Raw genomic sequence first — 19,997 nt, 5'->3', positions numbered from 1 at the left:
AAAGATATGTTTATGTTGATATACAATATCATTCTTTTAACACTATATAAATTTATTTATTTAACTCTATATAAAATAAATATATTTTTTAATTTTTATAAACACACATGTTCCAAATCCCTAGAACTTATACAGGTAAAGCGTATGGATAACTTCAGGACTAGAGGTGCGATGTAGCTAAAAAACAAAAATTTAAAAACAAAACTGAATATTATCCAAATAAAGTAGACTTCACTCACAAATCGTCGAAACCATCTTAGCTTATCTCGGGAGTACAATATCAGATCGAAGGGCTCACTTCGTGTCGCGCGACTCTCCTTCAATATTTCCACTAAAGAGGTTACGAATGATTGGTAGATCTTTATACCACTCAAAGGAGTTGAGAATGATTGTAGTTTCCGGCAGGTTCGGATCATTTCGAGAAAATTGTGCGTATCAAAAGGTGCGGGCTCACAGCTCTCATCGATTTCCTCGATATTTTTGCCGTTCTTCAGGATAAAGTTGCATACGTAACCCTTCATTCGGCATTTGGAGAATTTAATATAAAAAGTTTTAAGCTTCGGACAATCGGGTAACACTGTGGATATCTCGCAGTTCTGCATTTTGAGCTCTTTCAAGGTTGGCCACATCATGGCATTAAAGCCTTCTCCTGCAGTTATTACCATGTTGGACACAGTCAAGCAGCGGAGATTCTTCATGGGTCCACAAATCTGCAGGAGATTCACCGATCTACATCTGTATCCCTTTCCATGATAGTCGAGTCTTAGCTCCTCTAGAGCCTCTAACTTGTACAGCTGGTTAACTAAAATACTTATAAGATTTTAATTAAACAATTATTTTAATAGACATATGTATTTTATTAATTATTAGGGATGGCATCGGAAAAAACACATTAAGTCTTTAACAAACAATTATTTATCAATAAAATTTTATGGAAGCCTTAAAGTGACAATATTTAATTTTATTAAAAACTACATAATTAAAAAACATTGAATACAGAAATTCGTTTAGAATGAAAGAAGCGCAAAAGTAGTCAAAACAAAAGTGCAAAAATTTGTGTGATAATCTTTTACCGTTTGATTTGGGTATAATGTAATTATAAACCGCTTATCATGTTTCTCTTTTGTACTTTCTTACTTTTAACCCATTAATGACCACTTATCAAAAGATTAAATGTGTAACTGATGCAATCAAATTCGCAAAAAATAGATTAATTAAAAAAAAGCATTATTGCAAAAATTATTTTTTTGTTTTAAATTTTTTTTAACGCAACGTTGAACATGAAAAAGTATTTGTAACTGCTCACCTCCTCTGTCGATATATCCTTCATACAACAACTTTTTCAGATTTTTGAGCTCTGCTAGTGCATTAAGGATCCTCGGCGACTGACAACTTTCGTTGAGTTTTAGTTCAACTGAAATCAGCGATTCTGCCATGTTGAGCAGAAATACCTGGACACTGTGGCTGGTTCTTAATGTAACACTAATGTTCACCGATTCCAAATTGGGACAGTGCTTTGCAATTGACTTGGCCAACAGATCGCTCCAGGTGTCCGACCCACAAATGAACTCCACAATCGAGGGGCCGCATTCTGCCAGCAGAACGCGATACAACCGAACCGGAAAATGTGTTTTTGGGGAGAACCTCCTATATTCACTGCCACTGTGGTAGGAAAACCCTTTTCCCAGATGTTCATGAGTCTGCGCCAGTCGAAGTTTGTCTCTTAGGTTACGTAAATTCTTGAAAATTAGATCGAGGACTTCGAGAGGTAAATCAGTTATAGTTCGTTGATTTCTCATCGCAGGCGCCCATACCCTCAAGGCGAAAGACAAACAAAGAACTGAGGTAAAGTTAAGAGGGGAGATCAATATTTATCCATTCTCAATTAATTGGGGGGAGAGCAAGAGCTGGAAAGCTTTTAAGACTCTACACTCGCACTCTAAACCTACATGCAAAAGAGGAATGAGGAATAAATTTCCGCTAAATTTGATACATTTTTTATTTCTCCCTACCCCAGAATAAATGAAAATTGTACTTTCTTCAGAAAAAAACAAGTTTTTTTTAATCAATTAAAAAAATATATTTTTGGGCATAATAATTTCTTACATAACGGCGGGAACCCTTACTAACAACACACATACAAATCGATTAAGTTACCATCCGGAACTCGACGAAGCTGGGAAAAAACGTTTACAGATTTTGAGGAATTCGAGGATCAGACTACACGGAACCATTTCCACTTAATCTGGGTACATATAACCAATTCAAAAGGGTTCTCCGGCGTGACTCCATTTTCCTTGAGTATTTCCACTATGGTAGACACATATCCCAGATAGAGTTTAATATATTCCATCGAAGTATAAAATTCCCGCAGTTTTGGGCAGCCCCTGAGCAATTGTAAAAAGCCATCGGCATTGATATGCGGTAGGCACTGCTCTTTCAGCGTTGTAATATTTTTTCCATGTTTTAGAATAAAACTTAGGAGGTAGCCTTCGATATCACATCTTGTGTACATGAAATCTAGATCCTTTAGCTTAGGACAGTCGGGCAATTCTGTTGAGAAAACGGTTTGTCTTAATGACAGCTACTCTAGTCCGGCCCACATTGAAGAATATGGCTCATCAAAAGGCAATATTGTTATATAATTCACACTTAAGTCCCGAAGATTCCGAAGTGAAGTAAAAATACGTAGTATGTTCAATGGGGGCTTGGTCATATAATAACGATGTTCAATCTTCAGCTTCTCCAGATTAACAAGATTCTGTAATTGAATAACTAACAAAATCTTTTTTAAGAAACTGAAAACTTTTCTGATAAAATTTAATTTAATAAAAACCTATAGCTTCGGCGCAAAATTTAGAAAGTTCCAAGGCATTGATAAAGAATATGGAGCTTCGGCGAGCATTACATTAGGCTAAACAACATCGAAGCTATGACGATTATTGTGTTAAGTTTAGTGTTTTCGACGATTGTTCATAAACCAGCATATAGTCGTTCGATTTTTACGAAAATTATTTCAACATTCAAGAGTCGTTAAAATTCCAAAATCATGGTTTTCAGAGAATAACGACGATATCATTTTACTTCCGATAATTCTATATAGATTTTTCGATCCTTTCTATATCCGATTCTTATGAAATTTTTTTTCTAGATTCAAGGGTTATTAACATATTCGATATTATAAAATCATGCTCGTCGGATAAAAAACAACGATGTTATAATTTTTCCAATATTTATATATTTTTTTTTCGATCTTTCCTATGGCAGCTATATGATTTAGTCATCCGATTTTGATAACATTTAATTAAAAATTCAATAGTAGTTAAAAAGCACCACCTGTAATATTTTTTTTCTGTCCTATGGGAGCTATCAGATATAGTCGCCCGATCCGACTTATTTACTGCGTGCAATTACTACAAAACTTTTGGGAAAGTTTCAGCAAGATAGCTTTAAAACTGAGAGACTAGTTTACATAGAACAGACAGATGGACAGACGTATTTTGATTCAGATCGTGATGCTGATCAAGAATACATAGACATAATTTATGGGGTGTGAGGTGTCTCCCTCACCCCCCGGACACCCCCCTGCGTCTGCCCCTGACTTTTATACAATAGAAAAAATAAGATTTTGTTCAAAAGCTATATAATGCAAATATCCTTTATTATAATAACACATATCGTGTTATGTTGCCACTTACCGTTTTCGTTCACATTTCCTTTAAATGAGAAGTCCTTTAAGCGGGTCATTTGACCAACTTTTTGATTAAGTTTAACCGATATCAGCACATACTTCATCTTTTCTAGAAAAGCATTGACGTCGCGTTGGTGGCGATTCATGTAATAAATGCACACCGATTTTAGATTTGGGCAGTGGATTGCAACCGCCTGCGCTATAACGTCGTCAAAATAATACCCCACGTTATCGAAGTGGTGTTCCTCAACTAAATGGCCCCAATTTCTTATATGAACCACCCACAGTTCAGTTTTAAGTCTTTGATTTGGCGTAAGCCTCCTTAAGTCATTGCGGCAGTGGTAGGCAAAGGCTTCCCTCATCTTTTCATTGACCTGGGCCAAATTCAACTTTTCACAAAGATTCTTGCAGTCTTCAAATATCAGATCGAGGACTTCGAAGGGCAAGTCGGTTATATTCCGCTGTGCCATTGCGTAGCTTCTTGCTCGAGAGTGGGAAGCGAACTGAGAGTTTCATTCCGACTGCAGCGAATTTCTGGAGAGTAATTCGCTCTCAGAGGAAAGTTGCAACAACCTCTAAAGTCCATATAAATATGCCCCATATGCTTGTTGGCTGATGAAATTAACTTACTTTTTAATGTAATGATAAACAGCAATGAAGTATGAATTCTTATGAAAAAAATAATGCTGTCATATTATAATAAATTAAACATTATTAATAATAAAATAAAATAATAAAAATTTAAAAAAGTGCTTAAAAATAAGTTGCACATAGCTGAGGTGTTAACATATTTTACATATTTTTGAATGTATTTTATTAAAATGTATTTTAACGACAGGAGCTTACCTTCATGATTGTGAAACTATTTTTTATTAAGTTGGTAATTATGTATAACTTAACTACATTTAAATCTTGGGTTATTTCAATTAATTTTGAATTTTACGGAAAGTAATCTGTGAAGATGGGTTTCAAAGCTATGAAATTGAATTCATAAGGTTCCCTGAAGTCTTACTTATCCATAGTTTTTGTGTTTTTCTATTTAAAAAAAAAAAGAAAATATTTTCTTCTTAGAATTAAATTTAAATGTGTTAAAATTGCTACCAATTTTATTTTCCCCCTCCTCAGATAAAAGAAAATGTCGTATTTTTAGAATGAAGACAAGTTTATTTAAATCAACAAAATAAAATATTTTTTTTATAACGGAGTTGCATAACAATGTATTGTATACATTTATAGAGGCGGGAACCCTTACTCGGAATCCTCAATCAAATCAATTAAGTTAGCATCAGGAACTCGACGAAGCTGGGAAAAGGAATACCGAATTTGAGGGAATACTATATCACTTAGATCGCACTTACCAATCTTCGGAACCATTTCCACTTAATACGCCTAGCTATAATCAATTCGAATGGGTCCTCCGGCGTAACTCCATTTTCCTTGAGTATTTCCACTATGGTAGACACATATCCCAGATAGAGTTTTATATATTCCATTGGAGTATAAAACAGCCGCAATTTCGGGCAGCCCCTGAGCAATTGTAAGAAACCATCGGCATTGAATGGTGGGTCGCACCTCTCATTTAGTGTTATAATATTTTTTCCATTTTTTAAAATAAACCTCAAGAGGTAGCCTTCGATCTGACATCTTGTGTACATGATATCTAGATCCTTTATCTTAGGACAGTCGGGCAATTCTATGGAGAAAGTGCACTGTCTTAATGACAGAGACTCTAGTCCGGCCCACATTGAATAATAAGGTCCATCAAATGGCAATATTTGTATGTTACTCACACTTAAGACCCGAAGATTGCTTAGTGAAGTAAATAAACTTAATATGTTTAAAGAGGGCTTGCTTGTATAATAAAGTTGTTCGATCTTCAGCTTTTCCAGATTAACAAGATTCTGTATTTGAAAAACTAAGAAAAGTTTTTTAAAAAACTGGAAGTTATACAGCGGGTAAACGGCTTGAGAATCATAAAATTTTTCAATATAAATATTGTTACATAAAAACGTTATGGTTACGCTTCTGCGCAATATTTAGAAAATAAAGGCATTGACAAAAAAAAAAATAAATAAAATAACATTTAAATAATTTAATTTAAGTTGTTGTTCAAGAAATTAATAATATATAAATCTAACAATACGATCACAAGTGATATGTTCTGTTACCAGTTGTTTGAAAAACTTACCGTTTTCGTCCACATATCCTTTAAATGAGAAATTCTTTAAGTGGGTAATTTGGCCAACCGCATTGAATATTGTCGTTGGGGAATGTTCTCGTTGGTCCAGTTCAACCGATATCAGGACCTCCCTCATCTTTTCTAGGAATGCATGGACGTCGCCTTGATGAGATCGATAGAAACAAGTGCATACCGATTTTAAATTTGGGCAGTGATTTGCTACCGCCTGGGCTATAAGATCGTTCCAGTAATTCCCTCGGCCATCAAAGATCAGTTCCTCAACTGAGTGTCCACATTTCCTTATAAGAAACACCCACAGTTCAGTTGTTAGTCTTTGATTCGGCGAAAGCCTCCTAAACTCATTGCGGCAGTGGTAGGCAAAGGCTTCCCCCATCTTCTCATTGACCTGGGCCAAATCCACTTTATAACGAAGATACTGGCAGCTTTCAAATATCAGATCGAGGACTTCGAAGGGCAAATCAGTTATATTCCGCTGCTCCATTGCGTAGCTTCTTGCACGAGAGTGGGGAGCGAACTGAGAGTTTCATTCTGAATGGAGCGAATTTGTGGGGAGGAATTCGCTCTAAGAGAAAAGTTGCAGCAACGTCTAAAGTCCATATATACATACATGGGCACATGTATATGGGGGCTGATGTAATTACCTTACTTCTGAATGTACTGATAAACTGCAATATATTTTTATGTATTTATTTATATATTTTTATACATTTTTATGCCAGAAGTTTGCAAAGGAGACACCTCAGACCCCATAAATTATATATATTCTTGATCAGCATCCCGATCAGAAGTGAAATACGTCTGTATGTCTATCCGTCTGTCTGTTTCTATTTAAACTAGTCTCTCAATTGTAAAGCTAAAATTTATATAGCTGCCATAGGAAAGATCCAAAAATATATGTATAAATAATAGGGGAAAAAACAAGACCTCATTGCTTTTAATCCTACGAGCATGTTTTTTAAAATATGGATCTTTTAAATAACCTTTGAACCGAAAAAAAGAATTCATTTAAGTCTGACAACGTTATCATATAGCTGCCATAGGAAAGATCGAAAAATCTTTAAAGAATTAACGGAAAAAAAATTATAATATCGTTTTTTATATATAGACTGTTCGAACGAAACGTGAATTACGAAATAAATTTCATTAAAATCAGACGACCAGTTCATATATCATTCATGTCGAAAATATGGAAAAATTATAGAAAAATCGTCATAGCTTCCATGTTGTTTAGGCTTTATGTATTTTGTTTGACATATTTGTTTACTGTAAGGGTCTTCAAAGGCACCATGTAAAGCAAACTGTAAAACATGGCGGCGGAAACATAATGGTTTGGGGATGCTTCACATGGTGGCATGATGCCCCTCTGCATTTGGAAGAAGGTAGAATGCGAAATGAGGACTACCTAAAAATTTAAAAAATCAATCTTCCCAATTTTATGGAAAAATATGCTTATCCCGAAGACCAAATTGTTTTTCAACAAGAAGGGTGATCCAAAGCAAACACCGAAAATTGTCAAAAAATGGTTTGGCAAACAACATTTTCAGCTGATGGAGTGGCCAGCACAACGTCCCGACCTCAATCCGATCGAAAATCTTTGATCAATTTTGAAAAAACGGCTCGGGCAGTAAGAAGCAGCCCCAACAAACATGGCCAACCTTTGGGAACGTGTAACATTGGAATTGGATCAAATCCCTGAAGATGTTATACAAAATTTGGTAGAGGGAATGCCAAAATGTATTAATTAAATTATGGCTAATAAAGGTTTGTGGACCAAATATTAAAATGGATATGTTTATATAATTTGGTTCAAACGTGCAAAAGTGAGTTTATGCGTGTTTTTTTTTGGTTTTTTCTTTCTAACTTTTAGAATTTACCTTATATGATATTGATTCTTTTCGCATTTGTTACAAATAAAGTAATAAACATAAAAAATTTACTTTGTTAAATTATCTCGTACCGTTCCGTTTTTATGGACGACGAAAGTCAGTTTTGCGAACATGCACTCACTTTTGCTCGCCACTGTATAAGCTTCGGAATACCGAAGCTCGCTTTCTTTCTATTTTAAAATGTATTGCTTTTAAATGTATTTGAATAACAGTAGCTTACCGTCCTAATAGTGAACTTTTTTTGCAGTACACTTACATTTCTAATAAAGTTTGGATTTATGTACAATTTAACTAAATTTTTATCTTGGCTTGTCTTAAATAATTGTAAGCTGACAAGATGGTAATCAAAGTTAAGGTAATTTGATTCTTAAGCCTCCCTTTAGTCTTACTTAGTCATATTAAAAATAAAGCTGCTTAAGTTTAAAATACTATATCATTTCCTTTCAATTCATCCATCATTCAAGAAAAAATAGGCTTTTAGCCCTGTTTTATGCTGGATAGACGTAAACTAAATGCGGCGACATTCACTCCATAATTTATAAGTAATCCAAGTTTTATCAGAAAAGTAAACGAGAAAACATTGATGGCATCAGAAATATCGTTAAAGGATCTTACATCGGAAAAGATCTTACATCCAAGTTTATTTTTTATGTACAAGTTTTTGGGTTTTTTTTTTCCATTTAAAAAATAACAAAATTATAATTTATTTTATTTTCTACACTCCCTAAATATAATTTTTTTTTTATAACAGAGGTGTTTAGCAATATATTATAAACCTTACTCGGATATCACATATAAATCGATTAAGTTAGCATCAGGAACTCGAAGAAGCTGAAAAAAACGCTTAAAGAATTTGAGGGAATTTAACTTCGATTGCACTTACCAATCTACGGAACCATTTCCACTTAATAAGGCTACATATAACCAATTTAAAAGGGTTCTCCGGCGTGACTCCATTGTCCTTGAGTATTTCCACTATGGTAGACACATACCCCAGATAGAGTTTTATATATTCCATCGGAGTATAAAACTCCCGCAGTTTTGGGCAGCCTCTGAGCAATTTTAAAAACCCATCTGCATTGATTGGCGGTTCACACTTCTCTCTCAGAGTTGTAATATTTTTTCCATTTTTTATAATAAACCTCAGATGGTAGCCTTCTATATTAGATGTGTTGAAATAGATGTCCAGAGATCTTAGCTTGGGACAGTCGGGCAATTCCATTGAGAAATCGCACAATCTTAATGACAACGACTCTAGTCCGGCCCACATTGAAGAATAGGGCTCATCAAACGGCAACATTTGTATGCCATACAATCTTAAGTTACGAAGATTCCGTAGTGAATTAAAATCCCGTAGTATGTTTAGAGAGGGCTTATTATATAAAAAATAGTTTGCCTCAATTGTCAGCATTTCCAGACTAACCAGTTTCTGTATTTGAAAAACTAACAAAAACATTTTTAAGAAAAACATTTTAAGAAAAGGCTATTAAGGACGTTTACGTTACGTTTTGTCAATTAAGGAAGATAAAATTATTAAATATCATATCAAGATTTAAGGCAAATAAGATTTTCTTTTCCAATTTTTGACTTCAGGCTATTGATTTCTCTTTGACACAAGGAAGCAAGTTGTGATAATTTTATACAAACTTAATATATTTATTTAATAATAAAGTACATATATATTCACGTCAACTAAGTATTGACAAAAAAACAAGATAAATAAAATTGAATTTAAAAACAAATTGACTTTATCTACATATCAAAAGTTATTTTTTGAATATAAAGTTATTCTTGAATATAATATATACTTTTAGAGTTCGAATTTTATCAGTACTTTAAAAGACTTACGGTTTTCGTCTACATATCCTTTAAATGTGAAATTCTTTAAGTGGGTTAACTGACCAACTGCTTCGAGTATCGTCGCTGAAAAACGTTGTCGTTGCTCCAGTTCAACCGATATCAGCACATCTTTCATCTTTTCTAGAAAAGCATGAACTTGGCCTTGATGAGATCGGTAGAAACAAGTGCTCAGCGATTTTAGATTTGGGCAGTGGTCTAAAACCGCCTGTGCTATAACGTCGTCCCAATAGTTCCCCAGGCCATCGAAGATCAGTTCCTCAACTGAATGGCCACATTTCCTTATAAGAAACACCCACAGTTCAGTTGTTAGTCTTTGATTGGGCGAAAGCCTCCTAAACTCATTGCGGCAGTGGTAGGCAAAGGCATCCCCCATCTTCTCATTGACCTGGGCCAAATCCACCTTGTAACGAAGATACTGGCAGCTTTCAAATATCAGATCGAGGACTTCGAAGGGCAAATCGGTTATATTCCGCTGCTCCATTGCGTAGCTTCTTGCACGAGAGTGGGGAGCGAACTGAGAGTTTCATTCTGAATGGAGCGAATTTGTGGGGAGGAATTCGCTCTCAGAGAAAAGTTGCATCAAAGTCTGAAGTCCCTTTACATGTATAATGTATGGGCACATGTGCATGTTCTGAACAATCAGCAACATAATGTAGTATAAATTTCTTGTCATATTATACTTAATTAAATATTATGTATAATATTATACTAAATCAAAGCTTTTGAGGTGACAGATTTAACATACTAGTGACACGTAGCCGTGATGGTAGTGTTTTGTTTTTATTTTAACAACAGTAGCTTACCGATTGTGAAATTACTTTGCTTTTTTAAATTTGCATAGCTTTACTTTAACCAAAATCGCATATACGTGAAATTTGATTTGTAAAGATTGTTCTAAAACTTATGAAATTGAATTTCGAAGTTTCTCAAAATATAAAATCTTATTCATTTAATAAGTAAAGCTGTTTCATTTTTGATTGAAAGTACATTTTCACCAAAGTTTTTAAAATCCTTTTTTAGTGTGGCAGAATGTTAGGATCCGCAATAATCCATTTCTTGATCTAGGGATGTTAGCATTTCTTAAAAAATAAAAAAAAATCTGCCAGATGTCCGAAAGAGAAAGATAGTGAGATTTGATTTGATTTATTGATTCCATTTACATATTTGTGTTGAATTTGCGTTGTAAGTATTAACTTTTACTGTAAATAGTGTTCTTTTATTTGCCGTTTTACTTTTTCTATCGACTACTTTGTGGACTTAAAGAATAATTCGAATTAAGTGAATGAATTATGCATTGTTTGTGATCTTAAACAATTTAAAAGGAGTTCTTTAATTTGTACTTTGTAGAGTTGTATAGTAAATAAAAAGAGACTATTCTCTGATGTACTTTTAGTCTTTTAATATATGCAGCAAATCGGATGTCAACATTAATGTTCTACTGTCCCCAACTTCTCCACCTGTATTTTGTTCTGGAAGTTACCTGCGTTTTATGGCCGTTTACTTGGCCAAAACACCGAGCAACCTCTGCAACATGTATGGATTACAGTAATTATGCCGCCGTAATGCACCAACCCCTTGTGAAAAGCTCACCCCCTTACTTTCAGCTGTTTTGCTCTCTTAACAAACGACGTCTGGGCCCAGACAGTTAGCCTCCTTCTCTAACCAAAACTTTCGCTAATTTGTAATAATGCAGCAGTAAACAAATAACTGCAGGGGGTTATGGTAACCGACAAGGGTTGAGATATACAAAATAGATGAGGATTGCATTTATACCTTTAAAATTAGTATTTGCACTTTTTCATTTTGACTCGTCATCGCTGTCTTATAGACAAAAAAATAAAATGCCTAGTAGAAATATTTTCTGTAAGTCTATAATATATTTTTTTTGCGTGTAGCGCTGACATTTTTGATGCCAGTTGCGTGATAAGGGGCGACCAGATGAAATGGTGACGCAATGCAGCGCAGAGCAGCATGGAGGTCAATAAACCAAGCTTTATGCGCGGGAACGGCGTTAAGTTTTATGAAAAAGGGGTTGTAAGCTTTTGGTCGCAATACAAAGAAAAAATTGGGGGTGAATTTTATAGCTTGGATTACCAAAAAAAGTAGCTAACAACTAGGTTAACCGATTGGTAAAAGTGCTATTAGACTCAATAAATTCACAGGCAAAAAAAATGAAGTAAGTGCGACGATCCGCAAAAGGAAAATCATTCTCATTCATTAAGAAAATCTTCAGTTTTGAAGACTTCCTTAATTTTGAAAACCACAAGCAATAGGTAACAATAAATTTAATCGAAAAAAAAGAAGAGCAGCAAAAAGGCAACACCAGTTTCGTTTGCATATTTCGGCAAAAGCAAGTCCTGCTGACTGGTTTTCCTGCAGGATGATTTGTCATTTGGGCAATGGGCAAAAAGGGGTTGCTACATGCATATTGCAATTTGCACTGTGACTCACCTCACCTAGTTTCCCCTGTGGAAATGGAGTGGAAGTGCGGGAAGTTGCACAATAGGCTACGAAAAGTATCTCTTGCCACTTGCAACTTTCTCCATTTCTCCGGTATTAGCGCACACTCTCTAACTCCAGAACTTTCCCTGTGACGAAGTCGTTCTGAAGAAAACTCGCATAGCCGGTTCTTGAGCAATCTGTCTAAGCAAATATTGTGCGCCCAGGTGAATGCAACTAGTTTTTCCAGCGCTGGGGAAAATTCTGCAGTGGCAATGACCCAACAGGCTTAGCCTTGAATCTTCTGCAAGTGGAAAACCTGTTCGTGGCATTATAAGAGTAAACTGAATAAGTTTTCCACTTGCTGAGCAAAAAGGATTTGTAAGTATGGTATGTATATACATAACACTTTTCAATCAATAGGTATGCGTCTAAGGGTCAAACTTTGGTTTTCCAGAAACTTCTTTGAAAATAAAGAGGAAAATCATAGAAAACCCAATGTAGAAAAAATGGAAAACGGAAATTCAAACATTTATTAAGCTGTGTTCATTTTAAGGGTATGTTACATAATACTGCAGTTTCTGCGTTCAACTATTACGCCTATTAGTAGGCAACAGTTTTTTGTTGCTGGCATCGTTAGGGGAGTAGATTAAATTTAATTATTTATTTGTGAATTTAATATAGGTCTATCGTTTATTTGTTCAAAAAATGACAAGTTATTTTATTATAAAGAAATAATTTAGGACTGAAAACCAGTTCCAATTAAAATAGAAATTTTACGATTTGCAATTCTATTTGCAAGGATCGTAATTTTTTTAATGTTAGGAATGGAAGAATATGTGCAGGCGTCCCACAAGGAAGCGTGCTTGGGCCTACGCTATATACACTATACACAGCAGATATGCCAACCGCTGGGGCGATAGCAGGATTTGATGAGAACGATGTTCTTATTGCAACGTTTGCCGACGACACTGCCGTGCTGACGAGAAGCCCAATTATCCGCACAGCTTGGCAAGCTCTACAAACCTATGTTCACAGCTTCGATAACTGGGCAAAGAAGTGGAACATAGGAGTCAACAGCAGTAAGTGCGCAAACGTTACTTTCTCAACGAGAACTAAGTCCTGTGGTGAGATCACTATGTCGGGCTCTACACTGGAGCACAAAGAGTCCCACAAATACCTGGGTGTCATACTCGACAGGACGCTCAACTTCCAAGCTCACACCACAATGGTGAAGCATTCTGTCCTGCAGAAGGCCAAGCGAATGGAGTGGCTGCTCTCACCACAGAACAAGCTGACCCTGCACAATAAGATTGCAATATATAAGGCGATTCTTTCCCCTATATGGAAATACGCTTTCCAAATATATGGAACTGCAGCGAAGTCGAATTTGAATAAAATTAGAGTGGCGCAATCCAAAGTTTTGAGGAAAATTTCTGGCGTCCCCTGGTACATCCGAAATAGGGACATCGAGAGGAACCTGAAGGTCCCCAAGGTCGGAGACGTTCTTCAAAACTTGGCAACCGGCTATGTGCAACGCCTTGGAAACCACCCTAATGCATTGGCCAGACAGCTAACAGCGCAACCGACGAGAAGACGCCTAAAAAGATGCCACCCAGCCGATTTACCATCAAGGGTCATATCATAAATGTATATATGTAATTGTAGTTAATGTAGGATAATGTCTAGCCTGTATATATGATCATTTGATCTCTTTGTTTTAGTTTTTTTCTTAGATGTAACTAGATTAAGTTGCCTCAGCGGTAACAGTAAGCTAGTTAATACCAAATAAACATTTTTACCAACAAAAAAAAAAAAAAAAAAAAAAAAAAAGAATGGAAGGGCTTACGAGTTAAACAATAATTTTATTTGACTCTCATTTAATTTGGGGACAGTGGCTTACACTATTATTTAAGTAGTATGGCTGCACTACAGCTGTTTACCCGTATTTTGCTAACGTATTTCATTCTGAGGTTAGGACATTAACCATGCCCTTGCTCAATTCCAAAGCGATTGGGGCCGGAGTAGTTTCGAAATCTCCATTAACGGTGCCGTATCTATTTGGCATCTATATGGATCCCTGTCTCGGCGCGATGACGCCAAATGAGCTGTCGGCACCTAATGGCCCACCCACTGGCAAAAACTCCGGCGCATTGATAAGACAACTTTTACTTTAGTGAGCAGCGAGCAGTAGAATTGTCTAGTTTTCACTTGTCACACAGACGAGGTGGGAGTCGGCTGCCAGTCCTTTATTTTTCTATTTTCTCTATTTTTCTGGGTGCGGCACTTTCTAATACCCAAGCAGTGGCGGCGACAAGCAGTTCAAGTGAGTCAACGGGAAGAAGGAGCGAGAGGGAAGAAGCAAGGAGCGAAGTGCAGCAGGAGCCGAGAACCGACTCCTGGAAACCAAGTGGTGTGGGTAGGTCAACCACCAGACATTGAACCCAGCGCACTCACACACACTTGCGCACGTCGACTTCCGTTCGGAGAGCCAAGAGAGAAACGGCAAGAGTGGGAGCTGCTGGGAGGGGGGATCGTGGAGTGTGGGCCATACACACACAGGCACGCGATAAGCCTGCAGCACGTGAGTGGAACACCACCCAGCGGGAAAGTGAGAAGTAGGTTTTTATTTGACTGGAAAACCTCCTTCTTTTAGCAGGCGTAGGGGTAGGGATAGATGAAAATCTACTTCTTTTAGCAGGCGTAGGGAAGGGATAGACGATTTCGGACCGATTTCGGGGGTGGGTTTTTACCGAAAGAAGGGGGTTTTTGTTCAGCGGGAAGGGAAAAATCCAGTGGATTTTGCCCTGCATTCAGCAGCTTTAGGTCCACTGGATTTTTCCCTTTACCCCTTACTTTTGTGTGTCACCCCCGTGTATTTTGAAAGGAGAGACGGCAGATTTGTAAGGGGTAAAGGGGATTTTCCACATTCCGCTTGTATGAAGAAACCACTGGAAAATAGCATATTTTCCACAGGTTTTTTCCCGCTGGGCATGCACGACAAAGCGAGACAGAGAGAGAATATGCAGGGCAATGTCTGCCTTGGAGGGCAAGCGAGAGAGCGATAACGGAAGCTTTGAAGGCCGATTTTGAGAATACCCTGAATAACTGGCACAAATTAATAACTTAATATAAACTTAAAAGTTTTAAATCATTTTTTATCATTTAAAATTCATTTTAAGCAGAATAACCATCTCTTCAACCTAAATAAAAGAAAGTTTTAAAGGAAGACTGTGCACTGATGTGAAATTCAAAACATATTCAGTATCCAGCCCACTTTCCTGTGAAACACACAAACTTAAAATTAGAAAAATGAAAATGAGTAACATTTATAAACATAATAAAAAACACACAGGACCAGAACTCCAATAGCTTGCCGTGATCACGATGAGCTTTGTATTCTTCTGCATGAATATGGAAAAGAATAAAATCCTTTTTTTACATAAATTGAATTTTTCATTAATTTTCTTATTTCTATGGAACCACATAATATAGTAAGTGCAATTTTTATAGAAACTACTTTACTCTCAAGGCTGTTTTGCCTCTGTTACATTATAGTTCCCAACTGGTTTTAGCTGCACAGTCGATGATCTGCTAATAGTTTCTGAGATAGTTAGTTAATAGTTTCTGAGAGGGTATTCAATTCACATGGGTACTTAGCAACTATGTCTGTTGCCTGGCGTCGTCGTCATCGTCGCAATTCGCATTTGCAATATGCGCTAGTTTAGTGGGTTGAGTGACACAGACACAGTTTGCGGCCAGAGCGAGACGGTAGGTGGTGGGAGAGAGAGAAAGAGAGATGGAAACGAACAAGTTTGCGGAGTTGGAGGTGTTGTTGCTATTTTGTAATCGCAAGAAAAGTGCCAGGGCTGCCAGATTATTGAATTTCTAGTTCGAAAACAGTACTTTTAAGTAATGCAATAATTAATCTTTCATTAAACAAAGGCGTTGTCAAAGAGTACTACTGAAGAATACTAAAAAAATGAGCTTTCTAAATCAACAAATAAATTTTAATCAAATGGGTTTATTGTAGAAATTATTAAATTAATGAAAATGTTATAATGTTTGCTTTTAAAACAATTTTCAGTCGAACATAAAATTAATAAAATATTGGAAAATGTTGTGATATAATGATACTATTAAAGATAACGTTTTTTCTCAAGATTTATTTTAATAATCTACATTAGGTTTTATATCATGCCGAAGAATTTTAATGATTAATTTTTACACTCTTTTGAAATGGTAAATTATTGCTTTTGATTTCTATGATTGCTCTTCCTTATCTGGCAGCTTTTTGCCCACAAGGCTGGCGAAAAGCGCGCACGTAGAAAACAAAAATGCCAAGCGAAAAAGAAAAACTCCCCAAACGAGCACTGCAGTTCTCCGGTTCTCCCCGTCTCTTTCTTCGTTTTCTTTAACCGTCTTTTTCCACCGCTGCTTCCATTTCCATCGAACTTTGCGGAACCGAGCTCCCAACTCCCCGTTGAAGTTCTGTTTCGGGATGTGGAGTACTAGGATGGATAGCTCACACAGATACAAGGCTTTTCCTCTCCGTGTATGTGTGTGCGTGTGTGTGTCAGTTTAGCTCTGTGTGAGTGGGCTTATGTGTGTGAATGCGTGTGAGACGAAGCGAATCGAGTCGAGAGTAGAGTAGGACAAAAGGGAGACACAATTTTGGTAGCAATGACCTTCACCGCGTTGTTCAAGTTGTCGTGGTTTTTGTTGCTGTTGCAGCTCCAACACACACACACACACACACTTGCAAACACAGGCACACCGACAGGAAAATCAGCAGCGGATAAAGAGAGCGATAGAGAGGTAGGCACTCTGAATGATGCATGAGTGCAGATGGTTGTGGACTGTTTTGTTGGGCGAAAAGGGGGAGGTGCCGCATTCGCTTTTCTCCCACTTCGAACCACGTAAAAAATTAAAAGTGTACCTAATCTTATCAAATTTGTTTATACAATTAATTAAAAATGTATGAACTTAATGGATTTTTGGGCACTATTTATATAAGTATTTTGCATTTGATTTTATTTCATAATTTTCTGTTTACTATTGTTATAAATTATTGGTATTAGAATATGTAATCTACTTTAAAATCTTCCATTTAAATATAAAGTACAATTATAAAATTTTGATTTTTGTATAAATTTTGTTCCTATATTAAAGCGAGTATTTAATATTCTTAAATTTGATTTTTGTTATGGTTCGGAATGTATGAAGATTAGGAAAACTTTAATGATAAGCAAGTATGATTTACCTTATTGTAGTAAAGAATTTCTAGAATGTTTTTCTGTGTAGACCCCGCCACAGCCGCTTTTCCCGCTCGCTTTTCACTGCACAAATTAAACGTACAAAAGATAAAAGTGCTTTTGTGCGCTGCCATTGAAAATGGAGTTGTGAGTGGAAAAGGCGACCGAGGGGGTGGGGAGGGGAGCGATTTGGGGACTGGGGCTGAAGGTGGTGAACCTAGCGTAAACTTGACACTGACGTTGTGTGCACTCCACTCCACTCCACCCCCTCTCCACCACCCCTCGATTTCCCCCCACTCGTTTGGGCCCAGGGTGCGGCTCGTCGATTTTTGTTTTCCTCTCTTCTTTCAGCCGAGTCTTGCCTCTATTATTTTTTCTGCACTTTTTTGTTTTTATTTTTCCTCTTTTTTTGTGAAAATTGCTCAAGTGCGACGCAGACTGGTGGGAGGCCAAAGGGGGGAAGCGGGGGTTGGAGTTTGCGGACTGCCTGGGTGTTTAACTTTTGGTATCATTGACCTGGAGTTCTGGAGTTTCAAAAGCAGACAAAAAGAACCTCCCCCACTTTTCTTTGTGGGCGGCTGGGGTGGAATGGTGGAGAAAGGGGGGAAGTCGAATGGTTAGTCATTGTCGACGCCATTTTGGAAAATTTGTCGCAACTGCATACAAGTGCACAAGCATACAGACACACGGCCAAAAGGGATGTACATATATCTTTATGTAAACATACATATTTGCCGTTGAGCTTTATATTTCCCCCACTTTACAATAGGTTAGTCTGTTATTGTTCTGTCTGCGAGGATTAAACTTTGTCCGTGTGTGCTCGTCGTATATATCTCTGCATATATATATGAGGGTATAGCGAGTATGTATGACAAAAAGTTTTCGCTTTTCGTTGATTTTCATTTTAATTGTGGTGTCCCTATTTGTTTTAATTTACTTTTTTTCCTCATCGGTTAGTTAAACTGTCACAAGGGGGAGTTGGGGGGGAAAAGTGTTGAACTGAAAGTCGAGGGAGATGGGGACACACGACGACAAATTAAGGACAATGACGATCAGGAAAGTGTGGTTAGGGCAGCGTTTTAAGGATATTTCAGTTAGATAAACAAATGATTTAATATGGTTAAATAAAAACCGTGAAACGATTACATAGATAAAATACTTAAAATTGGGATTTTTTTATAATATTTATCTTAAACTTTTAAGCCTTCCTGGATCTTGTGACTCCATATTCGTCTAAAATTAACCCATTCACGAAGTAAACAACCCTGTCCTTGCCGCGTAAAGTCCATTTAGTTCTTCAAATAGCAATCGGAAAATTCCCAGCTCATCTGCAATTCGCTCATTTGCAATTCAAACTTGTTTCCACAGTTACTGCTATCCGAGTGCAAATCTCAGCTGTCCATTATCGTTGGGCATCTGTATCATTCCTGCAGTTCAGCCCCCCCAAACTCGCACCTTGGTCAGCAGACATCAGATGGGCACACAGTTGGGGTGCCGGCAAATGGAGCACTCAATGGACTAGGCCAATTAAAAATCCAGTTCAAGCTCAGCCAGTGCAGCGTCATCATCACGGACAAGGCATTTCGGGAGGGGGTTGGGATGGAGGGGGTCTGCAAACAGAAAGGCCACTCATGGGTCTTATGGCCCGTACAATAGGAACCTGTCAATGCATAACGCAAATCAGAAATGGTTCTCTATGATCATCCACAGTGAAGCATTTATTATTAGGATATTTACAAAAAACAAATTAATGATTGTTCTTGTTTCGGCTTCTAAAATTTCAACCAGATTTAGATTTTGTATTTTGAAGGCTACAATTAATTACAAAATAGCAAGGAATGCGAAAAATAACAAAGGAACATAAATTGAGTAACCATTAAACGGATTGATTGATTTATGGACCTCCTTTTTTAACACCAATTTTAAATAATTAAGAACAATTAAAAAAAACAATGGTAATAAAAAAGTTTTTATTGCCTTTCCTGCTTATATTAATAAATAACTTGTCTGTAGACTTAATGTCAAAATAAATATGAAATTTAAACCCCTTTGAAGTTCAATAAACTTCAAGTTCTTCATTGTTTATTGATTATAATTATCAGTTATAGGAAAAATAATATTGGTATACTATTCTTTTGTGTGCGTTCAAAACCTAATTACAACTGAAAGACAACAAACCGACTAAGAAATATAAGCTTTTGTGTGCTCTAATCAAAAATATGTTTCAAAAGTATCATATTCCAGAATAGAAATTGTTGTGGCTCCAGTCAATGCCACTGCCCAATCTCCCCTGTACTTGGTGCACAAATGTGCCAGGTGCCTCCGTCCATTTCTCCCTGAGCCGAGGCTGATGAATGCCAGACCAGTTCGGCCCAGGGGGAGGCAAATAGGGAGTACCGGAGAAGGGGTTCTTATCAAGGGAGGGGAAGGTGGGGCGTTGCAGGAAGCCGCTGCAAGAAGCACCGAGAATGCCACGGCCAATGCCATCGTGGCGCAGTGTCAGTGTCAATGCCAGCGAATCCGACCTGAAACTGGGTGAGAGTGTGGGCGGGGAGAGCCGCGGAGGAGCCGGGCAACCGGAGAACTGGAGAAAAAGAGAATCGGAGAAGTGGAGGAGCGGCGGAGAGAAACCACCTCGCTGCTGTGGAATGCAACAAAGGCTGCTG

The 19,997-nt window shown here is 37.1% G+C and overlaps 2 protein-coding genes and 1 pseudogene across 2 annotated transcripts; all 3 read right to left on the bottom strand.

Annotated features, from left to right (window-relative positions):
• Positions 1-27: 27 nt before the first annotated feature.
• LOC108099759 lies at positions 28-1,822 on the bottom strand. Its single transcript, XM_017203389.2, has 3 exons — positions 1,307-1,822; positions 240-802; positions 28-177 (listed from the first exon to the last, which is right to left on the bottom strand). Exons 1-3 carry the CDS (start codon positions 1,797-1,799, stop codon positions 121-123), a joined length of 1,113 nt encoding a protein of 370 aa, XP_017058878.1. The 5' UTR covers positions 1,800-1,822; the 3' UTR covers positions 28-120.
• Positions 1,823-2,125: 303 nt separating this feature from the next.
• Positions 2,126-4,161, bottom strand: LOC108099718 (annotated as a pseudogene).
• A 4,310-nt stretch (positions 4,162-8,471) lies between these two features.
• Positions 8,472-10,118, bottom strand: LOC108099719. Its single transcript, XM_017203341.1, has 3 exons — positions 9,680-10,118; positions 8,661-9,031; positions 8,472-8,608 (listed from the first exon to the last, which is right to left on the bottom strand). Exons 1-3 carry the CDS (start codon positions 10,116-10,118, stop codon positions 8,555-8,557), a joined length of 864 nt encoding a protein of 287 aa, XP_017058830.1. The 3' UTR covers positions 8,472-8,554.
• Between the last annotated feature and the right edge of the window lie 9,879 nt (positions 10,119-19,997).

The sequence above is a fragment of the Drosophila ficusphila genome, unplaced genomic scaffold, assembly GCF_018152265.1.
Source record: "Drosophila ficusphila isolate 14025-0441.05 unplaced genomic scaffold, ASM1815226v1 contig_106, whole genome shotgun sequence".
NCBI lineage: Eukaryota > Metazoa > Arthropoda > Insecta > Diptera > Drosophilidae > Drosophila > Drosophila ficusphila.
This window is presented reverse-complemented; position numbering and strand designations above follow the sequence as displayed.

Coding starts and splice junctions, on each gene's coding strand:
- LOC108099759 (XM_017203389.2), bottom strand. CDS start 1,799: ATGAGAAATCAACGAACTATAACTGATTTACCTCTCGAAGTCCTCGAT. Junction 803..1,306: donor AGGATATATCGACAGAGGAG/GTGAGCAGTTAC, acceptor TAAGTATTTTAG/TTAACCAGCTGTACAAGTTA. Junction 178..239: donor TAAGATGGTTTCGACGATTT/GTGAGTGAAGTC, acceptor TTTGTTTTTTAG/CTACATCGCACCTCTAGTCC.
- LOC108099719 (XM_017203341.1), bottom strand. CDS start 10,118: ATGGAGCAGCGGAATATAACCGATTTGCCCTTCGAAGTCCTCGATCTG. Junction 9,032..9,679: donor GACGATACTCGAAGCAGTTG/GTCAGTTAACCC, acceptor GGGCCGGACTAG/AGTCGTTGTCATTAAGATTG. Junction 8,609..8,660: donor GGAAATGGTTCCGTAGATTG/GTAAGTGCAATC, acceptor CGTTTTTTTCAG/CTTCTTCGAGTTCCTGATGC.